General features: G+C 29.9%; 2 protein-coding genes across 2 annotated transcripts; one reads left to right on the top strand and one right to left on the bottom strand.

Annotated features, from left to right (window-relative positions):
• The first annotated feature begins 2,717 nt into the window (after positions 1-2,717).
• Positions 2,718-8,981, top strand: LOC132952339 (neuronal acetylcholine receptor subunit beta-4-like). Its single transcript, XM_061024624.1, has 10 exons — positions 2,718-2,956; positions 4,191-4,413; positions 4,513-4,781; positions 4,908-5,062; positions 5,353-5,397; positions 5,703-5,809; positions 5,911-6,127; positions 6,671-6,887; positions 7,101-7,253; positions 7,819-8,981. The coding sequence occupies exons 1-10, from the start codon at positions 2,884-2,886 to the stop codon at positions 8,166-8,168; spliced, it is 1,809 nt and encodes a 602-aa protein (XP_060880607.1). The 5' UTR covers positions 2,718-2,883; the 3' UTR covers positions 8,169-8,981.
• On the bottom strand, positions 8,823-18,060 carry LOC132952340 (retinol dehydrogenase 11-like). The gene is made up of 7 exons (XM_061024625.1): positions 17,717-18,060; positions 13,235-13,356; positions 11,629-11,832; positions 11,293-11,451; positions 9,876-10,001; positions 9,563-9,770; positions 8,823-9,174 (listed from the first exon to the last, which is right to left on the bottom strand). The coding sequence occupies exons 2-7, from the start codon at positions 13,353-13,355 to the stop codon at positions 9,033-9,035; spliced, it is 960 nt and encodes a 319-aa protein (XP_060880608.1). The 5' UTR covers position 13,356; positions 17,717-18,060; the 3' UTR covers positions 8,823-9,032.
• Positions 18,061-22,442: the final 4,382 nt, after the last annotated feature.

The raw sequence follows: 22,442 nt of genomic DNA, 5'->3' as shown, positions 1-22,442 counted from the left end.
TATTATATATTATTTCAGATAAAAACATAAAGTACCCTATGACTTGCTTATTTATATAAGTAATTAAAGTCATTGTATAAAATGTATTAGTAATTAGTATATTAATTTTTGTAGTCAATTTATTGATTATTCACTAATTCTGAATACATTTGGTCTTAACATAAAATTACTTATTCAAGAAAATACTTTGACATGGATAATAATTTTTAAAAAAAAATCGGTTCTCGATATTTTTTTTTTTTTAAATGTATAAACTATAGGTTAGCTATACAATTGAAATACGAAGTATATCAAACATAGCAGGTAAAATAATAATTAGTAATTAATACTAGCTATAGTAATATCATTTAAATTTTTTTTTATGATACTTATGTTATTATAATTTTTTAATAATTTTAATACATACAATTCTCGTTGTTTTTCTTAAATTATTTCTAGTTGACTTTTATATAATGAGTAATATTTTACCTAGACTTATGCAGTAGATAAGGGATAAAAAATGTGAGTTAAATGAACTTTAAAATAATAACTGTACCTACATTATTAGACTACAATTATTAAGTTGTAGAGGGTAAAAACAAAATAGTTGTGTATTATGTATACTCAAGAGTAATTGAGTAAGCAGTCTGGCAGGTATAGAAATAAAATAAAAATAATAAGTTATATTATTTTAATTACGAAAGTAAAGATTAGGTATAATTATATTAACTTACCTCTTTCGTCTTTTTGTGATGGCGAAAGCTCATTCCAATCGGCATACATGGCTTCAGCGACTGAATTCCAAGACAAGGCCTTTAGATTTTTGTCACTATATTCCTTTGACCCGACATCCCATAAGCATGACCTCGACTCAATTTCAATTATCATTTTTTCATAATCAAACATTTTTTAAAAATTTTTACTACTATTATCAATACAATTTAATAAAATAAATATATATCAGCACCGCATGCGGAATACCGGACCGTGTGGACGGCTTAATTTGAAATAATGTTATTTTCATTTGTGTCCGGTTACGGCAATACGAAATTTCCGCAGCATGTTGCGGCAGGTCGCGGAAATTTCCGGGCATGCCGCGTCGTGTGGACGGTTGCATTTATAGCAATGTGTTTTCGTTTTGAACCCTGCCGCATGCGGAATCGCCGCATACGATGTCTGCGGAAAAAACGCATCGTGTGGCCCGAGCCTAAAATGTATTTTAATTTTTATAAATTTATTATTTTTCATTAAATTGTTTTTATATTTTCATGAACCATATACGGCTTCTTAAAAATAATATACTAATATTTTGAAACACAGAAGTCAAACAATAATAAGCAGGTACAGATTTTAAAATAATAATTTATTTATTCTATTATTAAATTAAACAGAGGGTGATTTTTTATGCATTCTCACTCCATTTTTATGTTTAAATTAATTATGCATTTATTCAGATTCTGATTTTTGGAATTTTTATTGTAGTTTAATACAATATAAGTACCTGAGTAAATTTTTCACAATCTTTAAGGAATATCCTGTCGTCACTCGTCAGCATAGGTACATGTTTTGTGCAAGTTTTGAATCAGGTGATTTTTTGAAATTGTCAACGGACCTACTTATTGTAATCGAAATTAGAACGAAAAGTTTCTTAGTTATTCCATTTTAAATAGGTACCAAGGTCTAAGGATAATAGTCTATTAAAAGGATATTATTTACTTTTGTTATGAAAATAATCAATATTAAATAAAATAAAAACATAAAAAAAATTGTTCTAGTATACTTGACTATTAGGTACCTAGTAATTATTAACAAATATTTTATTTTACATTATTGCATACTTAATAATTATAATAACCGAGATTGTATCCATTTATAAAGTATTTAATAGACTATAATATTATTATCCTTAGACATTATACTACCTTAGTAGTTAAAGCAGAATAACTAAGAACATTTTCGTTCAAATTTCAATTACAATAGGTACCTACATGGCTACATCAACATTTTCAGAATAGTCATCTTGTGAATCAGATTCTCATCAAAATACATAGGTTCTCATTTGAAAAACCAATGTTGGTATCGCCGTAGGACATTCCTTAAATATTGTGAAAAATTCTAAAATCTAAATATTTGAAAATATCGGATTTAATTAGGTACCTACAATCTACACCTTAAAATTCAAAAAAATCGAAATTTGAATATATTATATTCAATTTAATCTTTAAAATATGATGAGCATGCTTAAAAATCACCCTGTATAATTTGTTGTAAACAATTATAGAATATTGTTTGGCCGATCTAGTTTTACAACCGCTACCTATATATCATCACAGTGTTAATTTCCATTACATTATCAACAACCATAATATCATAATATAACCTAGCTATACGTATACATTGTACATGTTTTTATTTATTTTACAGTTGTTCTCCGGCCGTTATATATTTATTATTTAATATTTATATCACATATTATTTTGTCATATTAATTTACATACAAATTATTAACGATAACTATTTCGATTACAGCTGCGAACACTTTGTGCGTACGCGTGTTATTATCTATATGTACATAATATCATAGTCGTCTATACCGGACATTGTGTATAATAATAATAATATGCTTTTTATAATTTATACGTTATCTGTACAACACTATATTATTATGTATACGGATAAATGATAACTTTTTATTTACGTACAGAAAAAAATTTGGAATACAGGATACGATTCTGTGCGAGACAGACTACACACTTTGTATATTAATCGTATGTGTACGCAGTACCACTCAAATAACGTATCACGCGCAACACGCTTAACTTAAATATAGGAAATAATATTATAAATATCATACCGTGGTGCGAAATCCACAACGAATTTTTTCGGAACGTCGTCTGATGAAATATGTTTCAAATTTTGACATTTATATTCGCCCTGTCGGTGTCCAGTCTGCACGGTGTAGTGCAGACCATTAACGGTAGGTAGTAGGTACCTACCTAGTACCATTGATTATAGATGTATAAATATTATTATACTAGTATTTATAATCAATGCTAGTACCTATAATTATGTATTCGTATGAGTTTATTTCCGCAGCGACTGTACCTATAGTTTAATAATCGACGTTTTCGACCAAAATAGTACCGTTCTCTTAACGGCCTATTCACTTTTAAACCAAAAAGTTTAATATTATTTACTTTATGTTAGGTATAATAGGTACATGTAGAAAATTATCTATCAAAAAATAAGTCGCATAGGTAAAAATTATTTATTTATCTATTAGATATTTATGTTTGTCTTGTTAGTTGCCATCAGTCATCAATCTATATAATCTATTCATGATCAAATAATTAATGACAAAAATATAAACATTTATTTTTATAATTAAGTTTATAGGTAGGTACCTAATTATTTATATTTGTTTTTTAATAATTTTTATAAAACTTAGGTTTATAATACTTATATATATATTAATATAATAATATGTATAAAATAAAGTAAACTATTATAGTTAGTATAATAAGTAGTTGTGTATACATTAAGAGGATTTCACCGCACTGTTTATTTATTGTTTTCTCTCTCTAGCCCATTCGCAAAATAGACAAAACGCATTTACGGAGTATCATTTTTTTTTATGTTTTTGAGTAATCTTAGAGTAAAATCACCCGTTACTAAAACGATAGAGAATATCGATTTGCTTAATTAATATTGTTTCACAATTTTTTTTTTTTTGAAAATCGAATATAAAGTCAAATAATGACAACATATAAAACCGATATGTCATACCCTCAAATTTATTATAAATTATAATCCTCGCTATAATTTTGGTGATAGGTCATTTTACTCTAAAATTGCTAGAAAATTATAAAAAACGTTTTTAGGTGAAAGCATTTTATCTATGTTGTGCGTGGGTCTGAGAGAGAAATAATATATTTCGCCGACATCCTCTTAAACTTTTTGGTTTGACCGAAAAGAGAAGGTTAATATTATAGTCTAATTATAGTCGGCGAGCGCGTAAACTATAGGTACGAGTACTATTTAATACTCGTGTAAAACTATATTGAGCACCTATATATATTGACATTCAAAATTGAACACATAATATAGCTAGGTATTATCGATATTGATTTTCTGCCATACGATGAGACATATTAATAATATTATTATTTACCGTTTTCGCGTGTGTGTATTTCGACTCGTCGTCTAAATAGGCGACCAATGCTCGTCCTCTGATTATACGGTGGGCTACGGGTATAAGCATTGGCACAATGCCACTGAGATTCCGACGGCCGATGGCACAGTGAAGTTCAAGTTTTACGTGCAAGCGGAAAGTGACGCGCACATCATGTTGGCCAGAGAACCGGCGTCGCCCGGATACGAAATCGTTCTCGGAGGAGGGTCAAACACTTTTTGCGATATACGCAAATTCGACGGGTATGATGTGGCACTTACATTTAATATTATACCTATAGTGTATGATTATCATTATATATTGTTTAGCGGAATTTAATATCGTACATTAATTAACCGTAGGAAGTTAACGTCGATGGCCACCGTCGGCCCGAGGAAAATTCTCAACGTGGCAAACCTCGTCGGCTTTTGGGTGCGCGCGTCCATGCAGTCCGGTCTGATCGAGGTCGGCAGAAACGGCGAGAACTTGCCGATCATTTTTTGGAAGGACCCGGAGCCGATACCGGTCAATTATTATAGCTTCAGCTCGTGGGGCCCAGTTGTCTGCAAGTGGATGTTCAAGTGCAAGCCCGACCCACTAGTGACGCCGAAGATGCCGCCGGATGCGAAAGGTTACACTACAATAATATTATAATATCAATTAACGAATAGATCGCGCATGTCATCCAATCGATATTGCGTGAAAATATTTGATAACGATTGTATTTTTACGTAAACGAAAATGTGTTATGTTTCAGAGAGAATCGATTATACTGAAAAATTCTATACATACATGGAACAACTCAGGAGAAACGTAGTGAAGAAGCGCGGTCTGTTCGGAGGAGACCCGACGACGAACTCGCAGCAAGTGCTAAACGTGGCGCTAACCAGTAACTTCAAGTTCATTCATCTGGTAAGTACTATAACAGAGCCGACCTTAGGGCCCTCGTGAATTTGTGAGACAAATCTGTGCCTCGCGTTACAAAAAATTATATTCCGATGTCTCGCCTAAAAAAAAATTGTCCCCGGCCTCGCTCCGCCTTAAGACCGGCTCTGAACTATATATTGATATGTATATAAATAAATTATTATATACAAATATGGTGCGTATGGTAGTATTTATTGTTTTTACCATAACAAACGTAACGCTTTGTTGTACCTACGTTGCGTGTGATTGTTCGTTATGGGTTTTTTATGTTGTAGGACGTCATGACTTCAACGCTCACACTTCGGGGTGTCGCCACTTTTGTAAGTATATTTTTTTATATTCGATTAGTGTATATATTTTCAATTTTCACGGAGAAATCTGTTGAAACTAAATACCTGATTAATTTTTGAAGTCACGGAAAATCTCCAAACGATCCCATTTGTATATCAGTATAATATATTATGTTGGATTGGCCAGTTTTCTTATCGCGGTTTTATTAAGAAATATATTTTCATCGATATAAATTTTACTATATAAACCCAACCTAACTTAATCTAACCAGATATCAACAGTTATGTATATTATGTAATATTTAATATATTATTTTAAATTGTTATCCGGGCAGGAATGGACGGACAATAGTATCCATTGGAACCCTGAAAACTATAAAAATATTTCCAAATTACATTTATCGAACTACGAACTATGGCAACCCGAACTCGTACTACACAAGTATAAATTAATATAAATATATAATATATAAGCTACGAGGATAACTTATACCTACAGTATATAAACATTTTGTAATCACTTTCGATTTCCGTTCTCTGCAGCGCAATGGATCCGGCTTCGAGTATGTTTTCCGGATCGAAGGTGTCCGTGGATAACAATGGCAAAGTCACATGGAGACCTAAATTTGACATTAGAACCAAATGCGACATCGACTTGACGTCGTGGCCGTGGGATAAACACAAGTGTGCCATACTGATGAGCACGTGGTCGCATAAAATATCCAATGTTTTCTACGAGATCAAAAACAACCAAAATAACGTAAGTAACGGACGTGCTGCGCAAACGCACCTACGACTTGTAAATATTATATATAGTTACCAGAGGTATAGGCACTCTGTCCAGAGAGAGAATACGCTGCGGCCAAACGAAAATCGGTTCTTCTGCGCATCCCCTTTAGCACGTGACACCCTGCCATAGTGGAACCGGTCGTCTCTGTGGTGTAGGGTATCGCGTGGGAACGTGCAGAACATAAACGGAACTAGGGTTAAAATACTGGGGGGGGGGGCTAACAAAACTATTTATTTAAAATAACCCATAGAGGGCTTATGTCTAACTCAATAGGGGATATTTTTTTTTTGGGGGGGGGGCTAAATCTTAGTCAAGGGAGACCAAGCCCCCGCCTAGCCCCCCCCCCCCCTAGTTGTGCCAATAGCGCAGAATCGAAATTTTCTCTCGCTGGACAGAGTATTATAGTTAGAGGCGTGCTTCTTTCGGTGTACCATAACAATATATTATATTATGACGTGCACAATATTGAGGTGTACGGCGTTTGATATATTATATCACTATATACCTGTGCAGGAATGTTTTCAAGTGTCCCATTCGGATTGGAGACTCGACAGGATGACAGGCTCGTATGTGGGAGACAGCACTCCATGGGACGATATCGTGGCAGCCATCAACGACGTTGACAGTAGTTCCGCAGACGACAGTCCCCCTCAATATTCACTGGAGCTCATGGTCGAAATATCTAGAAACACGAAGATTCTCGAGAAACTGTTTTACGTCCCGTTAATACGTACGATTTTCATTAACATTTTTTTTTATTATTTAACTCGAATATTATTTTTTATTTCCAATTGATTTGCCGGATTATATGATTTACAAGATTATTATAATTGTTCATATTGGATCAGAACATGATGACAAAATTGAATTGACATCTTTTAGATTCGCCTGAAAAAAATGTTATTATAGAAACGCCATTATAATAGATTTTTATTTTCTTCAGTGATCAGTTGTGTATGGCTGTCGTCTTTCGGTATAATGCCCAATTCCTCATCAAAAATCACGACAATTTGTGTGTCAATTATAATTTCAATATTGATCATTGTATACATGACGAAGTATGTACCAGTTTTCACTGAATTTCCTCCAAACTTGAGTAAGTAAAATATTTTGTATTACCCGGTTAATTATAGCTAAGTACACGGAAAAAAAAATATTTCCAGTTACTATAACCAAATTACTTTTTTCCGTGTAATCAGTATATTCATCTAAATATAATTGTAATTAAATGTAATCTAAACTAAATTATAATGTCCTTACTCTCATATCCATTAAATTGTTTTAAGGGCATACTTTGATATTTTGGGCAAATTTGAATTCAATAAAAAAAACAAAGTTTTTAAGGCCCTATAACAGTATAACCTTATAATACTGTAGCTTAGAACGATATCATCAGTGTGTGAGAGGGAGATCAAAAACAATATTAAATAATAATAATAATAATATTATGACGACACGGCGTATTGAATAGACTAATTAGCTACACCATTGTCGTATGTCGTATCCCATAGGTATAATTACGAGTGAAAATGTTTTTATTTTATCATAAATCATAAGTTATGAAATTGTTATCAGTATTTCACAACCTATAACATATTTAATAAATATGAATTATTACATATTATAAAATCCAGGTAATGTGTAGGACATTTTTTTTTCAGTGCTCGGATATTTGAAACTTATGCTCCTGATATCGATGGACGCTTTCATCTCGTCACTGCTCATAACGGTGCACAGTCGCAAAACGACAATCGGCCATCCTCCGTTCGCGTTAACTAGATTTCTGACCACGCCCATCGTGACGAAAGTTCTGGCGTTGCCAAAATTGGATTCTCCCCGGACCCTCGTCTACGACCAGTCGGCCCAAAGACCCGACGCAGGACACGATACCACGACCACCCTATGGGATATCGTCATAGTTGCTTTCGAGCGAATCATATTCGTAGTGTTTTTTGCGATCACCGTGGCCATATTGCGGTCGGTCAAGATTTCCTTTTCGGCTCTGTTTTGATCGATCTTAACAGTATTAATTGTACAATATAACGGCGTAATGTGCACGTGGTAATAACAGGTGTAGGTATCATGTAGTCACAGCAGTTGCGTATTTATGATTTCCTCGAGGATAGGGACTGGGAGAGAGGCCTTGAGAGTGGAAATTAACTCTGGTGGTTATCGACGATAGAAAAACACAGTTTTATAATATTTATAAAAGAACAAAACGTAATGACATTTCTAAAATAAACCGGCACTATTGTTTTAACAGTGAATAATTTGTATTCATATAATATTTAACTCTATTATTTTATTTTTAAAACTTTTACTATCTATACTGTGCTGATTCAGTTTTGTAAAAAACATTACAGTTAATTTATGTAAGTATGATGATAATTTTTATAATATTATATTCGAGTAGTAAACGGAAGAAGAGTACGAATAAAGTTTTCAATGTTGTACAAATCGAGTGATTCTGTTCCTTCATAATTATTAATTATTAACTTACAGCCGTTTTTGATTAGTGTCACGCATAAACCAAGATAGATACAATTTCAAACAAATATCCCGAGGGTGATGTTTATCCTTCTGTTAATACCCATCTGTAAATACGCCACTGACTGACATACGTGTATTATATACTGTACTATATAGCTAGGTAATAAACTCAAAATTCATATTATATACATTTTATATTTCATGTGAAATAAATACACATCGATGGTAATTTATTCGAAGTTAGAATAAGTACATAATTATTATTTATTATAAATAATTTAGTATAATACATAGATATAAATATATTTAAAATCAATAAACCTAATAACTCAATGCTTGAATACAATATCTTTGTGGAAAACATTACACGATGAGTAAAACGGGATTAAGTCGATACGTCATCGCTCTCCGGTTTGAAAGGATCTATTGAAGGTTCTAAATTAACAAAGACGCAACTAGTGTCCCACAACTGTGCGCTAACCTCTTCGTCTTTGGCCACGGGTTCTGGTTCCAGTATTTTGCAATCGCTGAAAATTCGAAAAAAAAATTCACTCACACGTAAAAACGGTTTTATATTTTTGTATTATTAAAGGGACCAATATTATAGGTTACGTATGTACAGAAACAGAAAGAGACAATATTTTGAGCCCTTGAAATACGAGGTGCACAATATTTATGCGCAGTTGGTATAGTTATATATATATAATTGATCCAAAAAATGCGTACAGAAGGTATTGTAATATTGTTGCGTCAAATAGGCGCAACTAGGGAATTTTTTCTGGGGGCCTTGAATTGTACTAGTAGCACAGACTTTGATAATTGATATACTAAAATATGATAAAAAAAACGGGGGGGGGGGGGTTAGGATTAAACTGGAGGGGCTTAGCAGTTAGCACCCCAAGTCATCAATCCTACCTGTAATATAAACCGCTTTCGCCGGCACATTTCTCGTCCAGAGCGCAGTGTAACGTGGTCTGTGCGCCCTGTTGGGGTGTCTTGACGGCAATTTTGGTGAAACTGTTGTACAGCCACGACGCGCCAGGGAAGATGGTCTGATCGACATACCGGCTGAGTTCAGTGTGAACGATGCCTGGATTGACCGCGTATACCGTCACTCCGGTACCTATAAATTATAATAAAAACGTTTGGTATATTTCCCATTTGCGAATTAATGCACTTTTGTAGTCCACGTTCCGTGGTTACTGGTTACCGAACTGGCGGAACTTACCATTTAAACGTTTGGCCAGTTCCACGGTGAACAAAATGTTGGCCAACTTGGATCGGCCGTATGCCCCGCTGGGCGTGTAATCCTTGTCTAGATTTATGTCTTCGAAATGCATTTTTTGATCACCCCCTATTACATATACATCATCAGAATGTTGAATTTTGTTTTCAAATTTGGCAATATGTTGTTTGAGGGGATTACAAACGGTCAGTTATTTCTACCAATCTTAATTTGTCAATTATACCAGTGGAAGTAATGATACGATTATACTTTTAAAAAGTGATTTTAATTTTGTATTATTATGTCTACATCAATCATTTTTTAAATGTTGTTCCTCGACTCCTGTACGTTTTGTATGAATATTTAAAATTTCATACATTTTAAGTGTTGATTAGTTGAAATTTAAATTAAAAATATTAAAAAGTGGCATAATTCATCTCAAAATCAAATCAGTTTTTAAAAGTCTTATTGCGTCATCAGGTCCATCGGTAGGATTGACAAAAAGTACATACAACTTATCATATCACATTATTGTTTACCGTTCACTTGCGAAATTCCAAAGCGTTGACACGTACGTGCGTCTTGCGCGTGCGGAGCGCGGCGCTATTCCTCTTACACTATACAGTAACACACACTTATGATTTCTAATCACTTACACATTTCCAATATCCTATAATTTGCAATCCCCCTAAATTTGAAAATGTAATTGCACATGATGTAGATCATAGGTTTAAAAGATGTCTACTGCAAGTCTTCCATACCTCTCTATTATAGGTTGCCAATAATGTCCGCATTGTTAGAAAGAGATATTATAATGGAACCTAAAGTGTATGCCATCTTTGTCTAACAATGTTGGTCCCCAGACTCCTCTCTCAGTTATCAGTCCATTTATTTATAGGTATATGCTTTCGATGAGCCATCCCCTTAAATCTAAAACCGTACATATTTAGATGATTAATAAAACCGAAGGGGTATCACAATATTTATTCGAAAGAAAATGGGTAGATAAGTATATTATATACGAATGATGAATATATTATTATTACTAACATTTCTCAAAACACCCGGCAGTGTTAGTAAATATAGGTAGCATATGTATAGGTATGGAATAACTTAGCAGTTACCTATTTAATATTGTTATTTTACTATTTTAGTAGCCTGTCACTAATCACTATTAATAGTAATAATTATATTATGATATTTTCCAACCCAATCAGGCAATAAAGCGATTGTATGTAGGAACAATGTAACTTTAAAATTGGGGCAGGATATTTCAATAGTGAATATATACTTGTATATATTATCTATATAATATACATTATACCAACAGATAACGGGTAACTGGGTAAGTATAAGACGTCGATACGGGAAGATCATATTATCGAAATTGATTATAATACAAATAATACAATTTACGTACATTTGTGAGCCAATGAAGTCACGTTGATTATCCTGGCCGGAGCCGACTTCAGTATTCTGGGCAGCAGCAAGAGTGTAAACAGAAAATGACCCAAATGGTTGGTGGCCAAGTGAAGTTCGATTCCGTTCTCCGACAACGTTTTTGGACACATCATTATACCTGCGAGCAAATCGTAACTCGTAAGTACACTTATTGATTTAATTTTTGGATAACAATATAATATTATTATTACTGTAAATCGAACGTGAAATATAAAAAATCGTAGCAACTAATGAAATATATTACAATTCCTATTATAATAATATATATTATTATGATGTTCACAACAAGACTCACCCGCATTGTTTACTAGAATATCGATTCTTTTCTCTGTGTGCAATATCTCTTTGGCGCATTTTCTCACGGATGCCAAAAACGACAATTCCAAATACTTAAAAACCAACTCTCCGACGTTATCATCTCCTTCGGTCTGATTTTTTATGCATTCTATCGCGTCTTGTGTCCTGGACGCGCTTCTACATGCCATTATTACCCGAGCACCTAAATTGATAAGAAAATTATTGTGGTAATGTAGTGGGCGGAGTACGGCTAGGGCATTAATAATATGCAGGGCTCGCAAAATTCGTGCATTTGTATATCAATCTTGCCAAGTTGTATTTAATGCTAGATGACAAAGAAATCCATTGCAAGGTTACTTGGTTAAGTATGTGAAGTCTATTTTTGTATATTTTTGTATATATTTAGAGGTTTTTGTCTATTTGGCATATTTTGCGCTTTCCCATTTTATTGGGCATATTTTTTTTATAATTTTGATATTCCTATTGATATTATTATATTAACGTAAATTTTTTTATTAAAAAAGGTATAGTAGGGGTACTAAGAAAAACTGATGAAAAATGCAATAGTTTATATTTTTTTACTGTATAAAATGTATGGTAGTTGTACAACGTAAAATGATTAAAAATAAAACTTGTAAACTATAAATACATATTTCTTGCTATGATTTCTTCTTTTTGTAGTTTTAGATTTTTAGTGCACATAAATGCATATTACTGACTTTTTAAGACACATTTAAATGCCACTTTTTAGTGCATAAGTGCATGCTTATTTAGGCATTTTTAGGGTATGAACTTAAAAGCCCCGATAATATTATATTTATATATTATACTGTTACGAAGACGAATATTTTCGCACAACTAAAATGTAAACAATAATTCATACTCAAATACAATATATTTAAAAATGTTATACTATATTAATATTATGTATTTTCTCGCCGATCTAATAAAAAAATAAAATAAAAATGTTTGCATCATTTAAAAAAAATGCCCATTCGATTGACTGTAATAAAATCAAACTAATAAAATTTAATTATCACTTGTCCCTACCCAAAACTATTATTTGCTGAAATTATGTCAGCATTAAATAAAAAAGGTAATTTGAGTTGAATCTCTATTGACCATTATACATCGATTTGATTTACTTAACGAATATCCTACTATATTTTGCACCGCGTAGGTACCTAATATAAATATTACAATACATTTAGTACGATAGCGATTTTTTAGAAAAACGTGATGATTGACTACCAAATCCTATTATATTTAGTATGTACCTATCTTTATATCACTTGTTGATAAATTATACTGTTACGAATTGATAACAACAGTCTTTTTTTTTAAATTTTACGAAATAAATATCAAGTTAAATGTTACACGCTAACTATATGGATTTTTTAAGTATATAATTATTGTTTAAATCGTCAAATAGGCGTACAATTTAAACAGTTAAGTCGTTACAAAATCCGTGCCTTTTGCGTATATATTTTATAGAACTTATAGAAAAAACACTTTTTGTAACAATCACGAATCATAATATTACTATAAAGGTGCTAAATATTAGAGCGGCGTCGCGGCGATGAGTGCATATCGCACTTACCTACCTCTCTTGTAGAATTCCGTGGCTGTTTCTTTTCCGATTCCTGTGTTGCATCCCGTCACGACGACCGTTTTCCCGTCGAGTCGCGCCGTTGAGGTACAGCGGTTCGGTAAAAAATACTCCATGCTGAAAATATGATAACATACCAGCTGCAGTGTTTAAATATATTAACAAATTAATGCCATATATTTTATTGCACTGAGTAGTGTGAACACATTTTTTATCATCGATATTATATATATAATAATTAATAATAATAATATAATATATTATATGTTTTTCGCCGGCCGACGTAATATTATATAAACATATAATATATATGACTATATATTATATAATATAAAATATATTATGTAAATTGTATATAATATGCCATAGTACTATTTTATACGTCGTCATGTCTGTGTTGCATGTATAGTAACTCGATATTACAATATTATATTAGAAGATACGCGTGTATAAAACTATAATTCCGTCATGACACAATATGACGTTCATTTTTTTTTTTGTGAATTTCATATTATACCTATTTATATATATACAGAGGAATTCACCAAGCACGCTCATCTCCGTTTTCCGTTAAATATTATAATAGGTAGGTGTTTTTTAAATTGTAGGTTTACACCTACCTCAAGACCATATTTTTAAATACTTATAGACTTTCTATAGGTACCGTTAAAGGCAGTGATTCCATTTTAACTATTTTTCCGTCGGGGTACATACGGCTTTATAATACAAAATATAAATCTATATTCAAACGGTTAGTTATTCTGAGTTATTTAACTTTAAGGTTATAATTAAAGTAAAAATATATGTACCTATGGGCTATGGGATATACGTGTCTAAATATGCCGTTCGATAAATAAATAATAATTTAACTCAAAATACTAAGAATAATAGGTTAGGTCTATGATAAAAGGTTTAAAAATAGGGGGGGTGGTGCTATTTGAAAATTATAGCAATTAATATTAGTCTTGAGTTCATGAATTTTTATAACACAGAAAAAACTCTTTTGAATTTGATTATTAGGCTAACATTTTCTTAAAAATCATCAAAGTACAGTAAAAAAAGGCAGTTATCCCATGAAAATAAGTTTTTTTTAGAACAGGTTACTCTTTCATTAGTATGAAAAATCTATGTATTAGAAAATATGGTCTTTGAGTAGGTATGCTGGAAATTTATAAATATTAAAATATGAATAAATGCATATTACCTATATAGGATAATAGGTGAATCGTGGAAGAGCATTCGACGATACGTCTTTATGAATCACTCTGTAGCTGGTATATATAATATTTTACTTTTGCCTATAGGTGCATACTACAAGCTGATATTGTACTAACGCCATATTTTTTTTACGTAATGTTTATTCAGGTTATATGTATAATTTAAACTGGGTTATACATTGAAATTTTATTTTTCACGTATTTTATATGTACATAGGATTGATTCAAAATTCGTCACATAAAATTAATCTCACTTCCTGCGTTTACCTATACATGTGTATTGTGCATATAATTAACTTTCGTACTAAAATAATTATACTCTTCCAAATAATAAGAAAGTGTACTATATTTGTAAACAGAAATATACATCTGTAGAGATAAAATCAAACTTGGATTTAATAATTTATAGGTATGTACGCGTTAATACTTGTTAATATTTTATGAAATACGTACCTACCTGTTATATTATGACTCTTGCACTGTGTATATATAATTTGATAGACGATGAGATAGGTATCTAATACTTACTCAAAATATTTCGTAAACATTTTTTTAAATAATGATATTTTACATAAAATAACAAGTTGACAATATCGTGTTTTATATTGATGAATGATGATTATTGATCGATAAAGGAATTATCGAAAAAAAAAATATTTTTAAAAATATTTTGTTAAACTCTACTCGGGTCGTCCACATTTAGTCTTACCAACCGACTTCTTCACTACTAAAATGTTACTATAAAACTAAATTAATTTTAAACACAATGAAAGTATTCCTACATACTGCGCCTATTTTAATACTAATCGCACTAGTGGCTTATGCTAATTGCTAATAGCTGATGAACGTTAAAATTATAATTATATCAATGTAAAAAGAAAAAATTAGTTAGGGACAAGGACACACGCGTTACGCCTATTATAATAATGGGTAAATTATAATTTATTACAATGATTTTTTTTCTATTTAATTGTGTGATTTAAAAGTTAAAATTATATTTCTGAATATTATATTATTATGACTTAAGCTTTACTGGGTGATATTATAACGTTTAAATAATATACATATTATATTGATATACTATAGAGTAATCCGAATAGAAACAACGTTATTTAAAATAGTGTCATTATTCATTTTAGGCATAAAAAAAAATATATAATGTGTGATGTGTGTGTGTGCGTGGGTAGAGCGATCAACAATACATTTTATGTAAACAACGTTTAGGAAAATAGGCAATTATCCAAGTTAGGCGCCCCACGATATCGTCAGGTACACAGTGGCCTATATTATAATACCTAAATATTGTATTGCTAAATTAAAACGTCGTGCAGTACCTAAATAATATAGGTAAATAAGTACAAACATTATTAGTAACATTTTTAATAATTATTATATCAAACAATTATCTATATCATAGTTTCTGCACATGGTGTATTTTAATTTTATATTTTGTTGATAATTTGAGGCATTTTCCCAAACTGGTGTTGCGCTTTAAATGGGAGAGGACACAAAAGCTGTTTATAAATCAGTAGTGCACATTTTTAACTTAATTTAGTTATCTATGGCTCGAAAGTGGTTTGAAAGGGTGTATAACATCTTCAGTATTTGGTGACCTTATTAAAGTTCTCTAGTTATGCAGGGGTTCTAAGTATCGAATTAGGATAACACCTCAGGGGTGGACAAGTTACTCGATTAGTTTTAACTGGTTACAGCTAAAATAAATTGTGTATCAAGTATTCAAGTTACAAGAAACAAGATACTTTAGAAATTCGTTACAAGTTATAGTTACAGTAATTACTTTGTTATTTATGTTTATTTATTCAAGATTATGACATTACTAAATATTAATCGTTTGTATGAGAGGTTTATGAGAAAAATGTATGAGGTATACAGTAAGTAAGTTATAAGAATTTGAAAGTAGGAATTAACATTGAAAATTATTAAAACACGGCGGGTTATAAAATATTACAAAATGTTAACTAATATGTATGGTTAGAGCAATAATAGAGCATATTAAATGGATACAATAAATTATATAAACACCAAATGGCAAACTATACTAATATTGTGCTGACACGAAATATGTATACCACACTTATCTATACGCATGGTCATACGGACAGTATACCTACTATTATTATACATATATGAATACACTAATATTTTGCAATATTACAAAATATTTTTTAATCTTTGTTATAAAATAAAGTAATACAAGTTATAATAATAATAATATGCTTATTTTTATAAATTTGTAATTTTTAAGATGAGTGTGAGGTGGCTAATGAATGGTGATGATAGTTCAGAAATAATAATAAATAAAATAACACGTAGATGCCTATACATACCTAATATAAGATCAAATTATTCAAATTATTCTGTTAAAACGTTAAATAAATAACCAATAATTACATCAATATTTGTTGAGAAAAACAACCAATTTCCGTATCATTTATTTAAAGTTACAATCAAAGATTTTAAAGAGTTTAAATTGACTTTAAAATTACGTTTATATAACTGATGAGAAGTTACAAGTCATAAAAATGCAACTAGGTTACGGAATTTTGATATGTAAGTACCTAAAACTGATTTGAGTGATTTCTGTTTAACTCTATTTAAATATTTAATTTTTGGTGACCAGTTAATTAATACTTTCCTCCATCTATGGTCAACGTGGAGCAAGATTCGGAGGACGTCAAAAAATAAAATGTGAATAACCACTGCACAACTTCGTGAAGGGTTTAATCTTTAAAATAATCACACGGACATGAAGATATTGAATATTATATATCTTTTTTCTCGAAACGTCATTTCATATTATGTATTTTTAATTTATATCGATTTACTGAAACATGTTAATTTATATGTATTACACTATTGCCTATAAGTACATATACATAATTTATACAATATGATAATTTGTTGATAACTGATAAGCTATTGGTTATACCTACTATATTATAACTTATAATCATAGCATACTACACCGTAAAAGCGTAAAATAATATCATAAATCGTCTATACAAAATTCATATTACAAATTACAAATACAATTGATGTATAATTAAAACAATAAATTATTATAATATTATCAGATGTTTTAGCGTATAGGTAGGCATATAATATAATATAGATACTATTATTATTATTACCTACCTATACTGACTTATTGTATTAGGAAATCGATAAAACAAAATTAAGATTCAATTTATTAGTAAAGACAAATAATTAGGTAAATTATTATGTATAATATAGCTTACCTTATTAGTTATTATTCAATATTCTTCGTATACTTCTAACCGGCGCTTTAATAAAATTGTAATGTCGACTCCCGTTCGTATACAATATAGTAAGTTGGTAAATTGGTATATTAATTAAGTTGTGAAAAATATAATGCACGCAATAATAATATATACGATATACTTCTATGAGCGTAACAAAGCCGTGTAAACTTTTGATTTAACGATTTTTTTTTCAATGATATATACTGCGCCAGCCGCCAAACGACGTTTTATTTTATAATATCATTCCACCAATACATATTACATTAGCGCATGCGGACGATCGATGAAAAGTATAACGCGAGAATGATTAACCATCATCATAATAATAATATTATATATTGATCGCCGGCGTGTATGAATTATAACGTGAATATAGATACGAAACAACGGTAGATAAGCGGTGAACGGACTATATTATAATATAATAATATTAATATTATTATTATTTATTATTATATCACGACGTCCTTGATTATTGTTTGAGGAATAATATCATATAGCTTACTTTGTTTTAAGCATATATTATATCTTAACATAATATAGCCATATAGGTATATTATAATATTCTATACAGGTATACGTATATATATTATATATTCGGAGTCAGATAGTTGATGAGTGTACACTGTACAGTAATCGGTCAAAGGTTGCTTTTAAATACTTAAGATTAAAAGTAAGTATTTTTAATTTTTACCGCAGATAAATTACCTATACTTACAATAGTCTTAATATTAATTTATAGTTCATATTTGAATAATTCCATAATAATGATTGCATTCTAATCATATTATCATCAACATAAATATTATATACTTATACCTACAGTTATACACACTGCAAACTACTGCAGCTGTTGTACCTAGAACTGTAATGCCAAATAGATGATTAATATATTATTTTAACAATAACTCTTATCAGAAAAAATAATATTATTATGACTAATATATTATAGTAGAATAATTTATTATAGTGGCTTATGACTTCTATTATTTAAATAAAGAGAATATTAAATTTACCATTGTCCATAGACTACGTTCCCATAAAACGTATTTATCTAAAATAGGTATACTTATAAATAGATATGTAATTCATATGACGATATAGGTACAACCTGCGTGTAAAATCGCTCAAAAAATTCTCTGAAACAGTTGACAATTTAAGGATCAAGTTTTGTCAACAAAAACTGAATACCTATAACAATTTATAATGTATTAAAATATAACTTAAACTAAATTTTAGATTCTAAGCGGATCGATGAATTTATTTGGTTGTAGAATGATATGTTCTTTTTTATTTTTTTGTTTTTTATTATTTTTTGTGTCTGTGTACAAATCGTGGACATTCCCCCCCCCCATTTTTTTTAAAGTTTACTATTTAATAGTATAATATATTATTATTTAATATGATAATAATTATTAATTTATGTCTATTGTCTAATAATTCCAAATATTTTCATAAATATAATAAATTATAGAGGCATGTATTTGATCAACTGAACTACTTGAATGAAATTCACAAACAATTATTAAATTGTTAAATATTCAAACTGGTATAGTCTTAACAAAAAAAAAAAAAAAAATAATAAATAAATATGAACAATGGCTAAAAAATATAAGTTAAGAAATAACAATAGAATCAGAATTCAAATGTTTTTTACAAAATGTATCATTTCTATGACGGAATTATTAACCATTTTTGTTAATTTTTAATGATATTTTACTTTATGCCTACATATTCTTTTTTCAAATTTTTTATTGTTTCAAGTAAGTAGTTCAGTTGATTAAACATATACATTTATAATTAATTATATTTATGAAAATTAAAAACTATTTTATATATTTTAAATTTCAATTAAAAAAAAAAGGTGGGTAAGTGGATGTCGCTCTGCTGTACAGTAGGTTACAAGTGGGTCACTGTAATGGAGGTGTTAAATTTGAATTCAATGATATAATATCGTTGTATAAGAAAAACGATTCTAAGCTAAAACGGTCAGTCAGCCAATGATATTACCAAGTATATTTGAGGATATTACTGTGAATAAAGTAATTTCTATATAACCTATTTACGTGGATCCTTGTTTTAAATTTTCAATCCTTAGCCATAAAAGTTAAACATTTTATACATTTTTAACTACAAAATAATTAATAAATTATAAATTTGATAAATGTTGTCAAAATTTGAACTTTAAATGCTTATAAAAAAAAATTGTGCCTATGTATTTTTAATATTTTTCAACTGCTATTAACGATATATCAGGAGCCTTATATTAATTTTTCACGCTTTTTACCCAACAAATAAAATTGTATTGATATTTATAGAAAAAAAAACTAAAAAATTGAAAACTGACAATGTCCGTAAACAACTCAAAAAGAGTCAAAATATTTTCAAAATTGTAAGGTGTATAGAAAATGCTAATATAAACATTCAGTGAAATTTTCAAGTATCTACTGTCGTTTTTTAATTACAATAAAATAAAAAAATTGTTACGTAAGAAATCGAGTGAATATCAAATGTAAAAATATGAATTTTAAACGCTCGTAAAAATTACGTTTCTTGTAGACATTTTTTTTTTGATAAAGGTAGACAAACTTATGTGTTTAGTAATCTTATATTACATTTTCAAATCTTAAATTTAAAAAGAAAAATTTTTACGAATTCTCAACTCAAAATAATTTGCTAATTTTCGTGATTTTTTCGTATTTTGTCAAAATTTGAACTTTAAATGCTTATAAATAAAAACTGTGATTAAGGATTTTTAATTTTTTTCATCGGCCTTTGAAACAATAACCTAGGAGCCTTCTATTAAATTTTCAAGCTTTTTTACTCAACAGATAAAATTTTATTGATATTTATAGAAAGAAAAACTAAAAAAAATGGAAATTGACAATGTCCGTAAACAGCTTAAAATAAGTCAAAATATTTGGAAAATGTTATGGTGTATAGGAAATGCAATTATAAACATTCAGTAAAAATTTCATGTCCCCACAGTCATTTGTTTTAGAGTCACACCAAAAACCAAAATCGATTTTCTCGAAAACAGATTTTACGTAAAAATTCCCGTTTTTCCTTAATTTTTCATTGTAAAATCAATACATCCATCGTTCCACTCAGAATCTAAAAAAAATAAATAATAAATAATATTATATTAGGTATTAAATTCAATATTATTGTTCAATAATCAACTTTTAAAAAAAATTGGGGGAAAATGTCTGTATCAAAAATATATCGTGGGAAAAATGTCTTATACTAGACCGAATACAGTCGGGGAGGAAATGTCCATTTACGATAAGTAGTCGAAAAAGTGCTTCGATTTTCAACATTAGTATCTTGTTGGATGGGAAAGTGAATTTAGTTGGTGCATTGGGGAGGTCAAAACTTAAAATTCCCAGTAATTTTCAAAAGCGCCGGTAAAACGGGAAATTTTCGACAAAATTGATTTTGGTTTTTAGTGTAACTCTAAAACAAATGACCGTAGAAACATGAAATTTTCAAAATATTTTATTTGTTTGGTAAAACAATTGAAAATTTAATACAAGGCTCCTGATTTAAAATTTAATAATTATTTTGTAGTTAAAAATTTATAAAATGTTCAAATGTTATATCTAAGAATTGAAAATTTAAAATAATGTTCCACGTAAACAGGTTATACATAGGACGTAGGTAATAATGACCGTAACACGTTTGGGAACAAAACAATATTTTTACCTGAGATTCGGGAGAACGATTGGGAACACACGTTTAGGTACACTTTTTTTCAGACCCCAAAAATCAATACAACGTTTGGGTAACATAATATTTTTAAAATAATACTACATTTGGGTACCAACGTTTAGGTGCACATTTTATACTTTTATACTTTTACATTTTATTTTTTAGAGACTATTAGCGTTACCCAGGAGACACCGCGAGGAGGTTGGCTCTTAATAATAGTCTCCCAAATATTACTTTATTTTTTATAACTAATATTTTTATTATTTTATTATTTTATTATATTAAAATATTTGGTCATTCATTACAAATTATATTATAATTATATTATTATTTTATTGTATATAACAGCAACAATTAAGTTCAACACACTAAACCTCAAATAATTTAAACATAATTAACTATTTTCAATTTATTCAAACTATTTTAAGTAGGCTGAAGATGAAAATCAAATAAATGGAAAAAATATAGGTACATATAATATTAGGTTAATAATATAATTATCGATAATTTTTAATCCAACTAATTTATGAAGAACTTATAAACAGAAGCATTCGGTGTACTCGCATGCCACTTTGTCTAGTTCTTATCATAATTCATAAGGATTCTAAAGAAAATATTTGTTATTCGACGAACAAATACTAGAAATTAGTAAAATATGATCAATCCTAGTACAACAAAAATTGCATTTTCAGTAACTAACAATATATGAAATTCGTTATTTGCCGTTATGGCCTGGTGTAATTTTATTTTTTCAGTTATTCAATTTAAATGAGACTGGTGCCTTTTTGGTAATGGCCAAGGTCTTATCAATTTAAGATCTCCTATAACCGAAACAACGGTATCCCGTTGGGCCAATACGCGCCTGCTCGTTTGTGATACTAAAAGTTTTGGAGTTTATAAATAAATATTATATAAAAAATAATATGCGGAAAAAAGATGTTTTGTGACCAAAACTAAAAACGATATTATTGCCTATTGGGAGATGCCGAAA

This window comes from Metopolophium dirhodum, chromosome 9 (assembly GCF_019925205.1).
Source record: "Metopolophium dirhodum isolate CAU chromosome 9, ASM1992520v1, whole genome shotgun sequence".
Taxonomy (NCBI): domain Eukaryota; kingdom Metazoa; phylum Arthropoda; class Insecta; order Hemiptera; family Aphididae; genus Metopolophium; species Metopolophium dirhodum.
The sequence above is the reverse complement of the archived record's forward strand: the minus strand, read 5'-3'. Positions and strand labels throughout refer to the sequence as shown.

Bases quoted from the DNA above. Each gene is read 5' to 3' on its own strand.
- LOC132952340 (XM_061024625.1), bottom strand. From the start codon at position 13,355: ATGGAGTATTTTTTACCGAACCGCTGTACCTCAACGGCGCGACTCGAC. The intron at 11,452-11,628 runs GTGAGTCTTGTT...ATTTGCTCGCAG, and splicing joins TATTCTAGTAAACAATGCGG to GTATAATGATGTGTCCAAAA. The intron at 9,175-9,562 runs GTAGGATTGATG...TCGAATTTTCAG, and splicing joins GAAAGCGGTTTATATTACAG to CGATTGCAAAATACTGGAAC.
- LOC132952339 (XM_061024624.1), top strand. From the start codon at position 2,884: ATGTTTCAAATTTTGACATTTATATTCGCCCTGTCGGTGTCCAGTCTG. The intron at 5,063-5,352 runs GTAAGTACTATA...TTTATGTTGTAG, and splicing joins ACTTCAAGTTCATTCATCTG to GACGTCATGACTTCAACGCT. The intron at 5,810-5,910 runs GTATAAATTAAT...CGTTCTCTGCAG, and splicing joins CCCGAACTCGTACTACACAA to CGCAATGGATCCGGCTTCGA.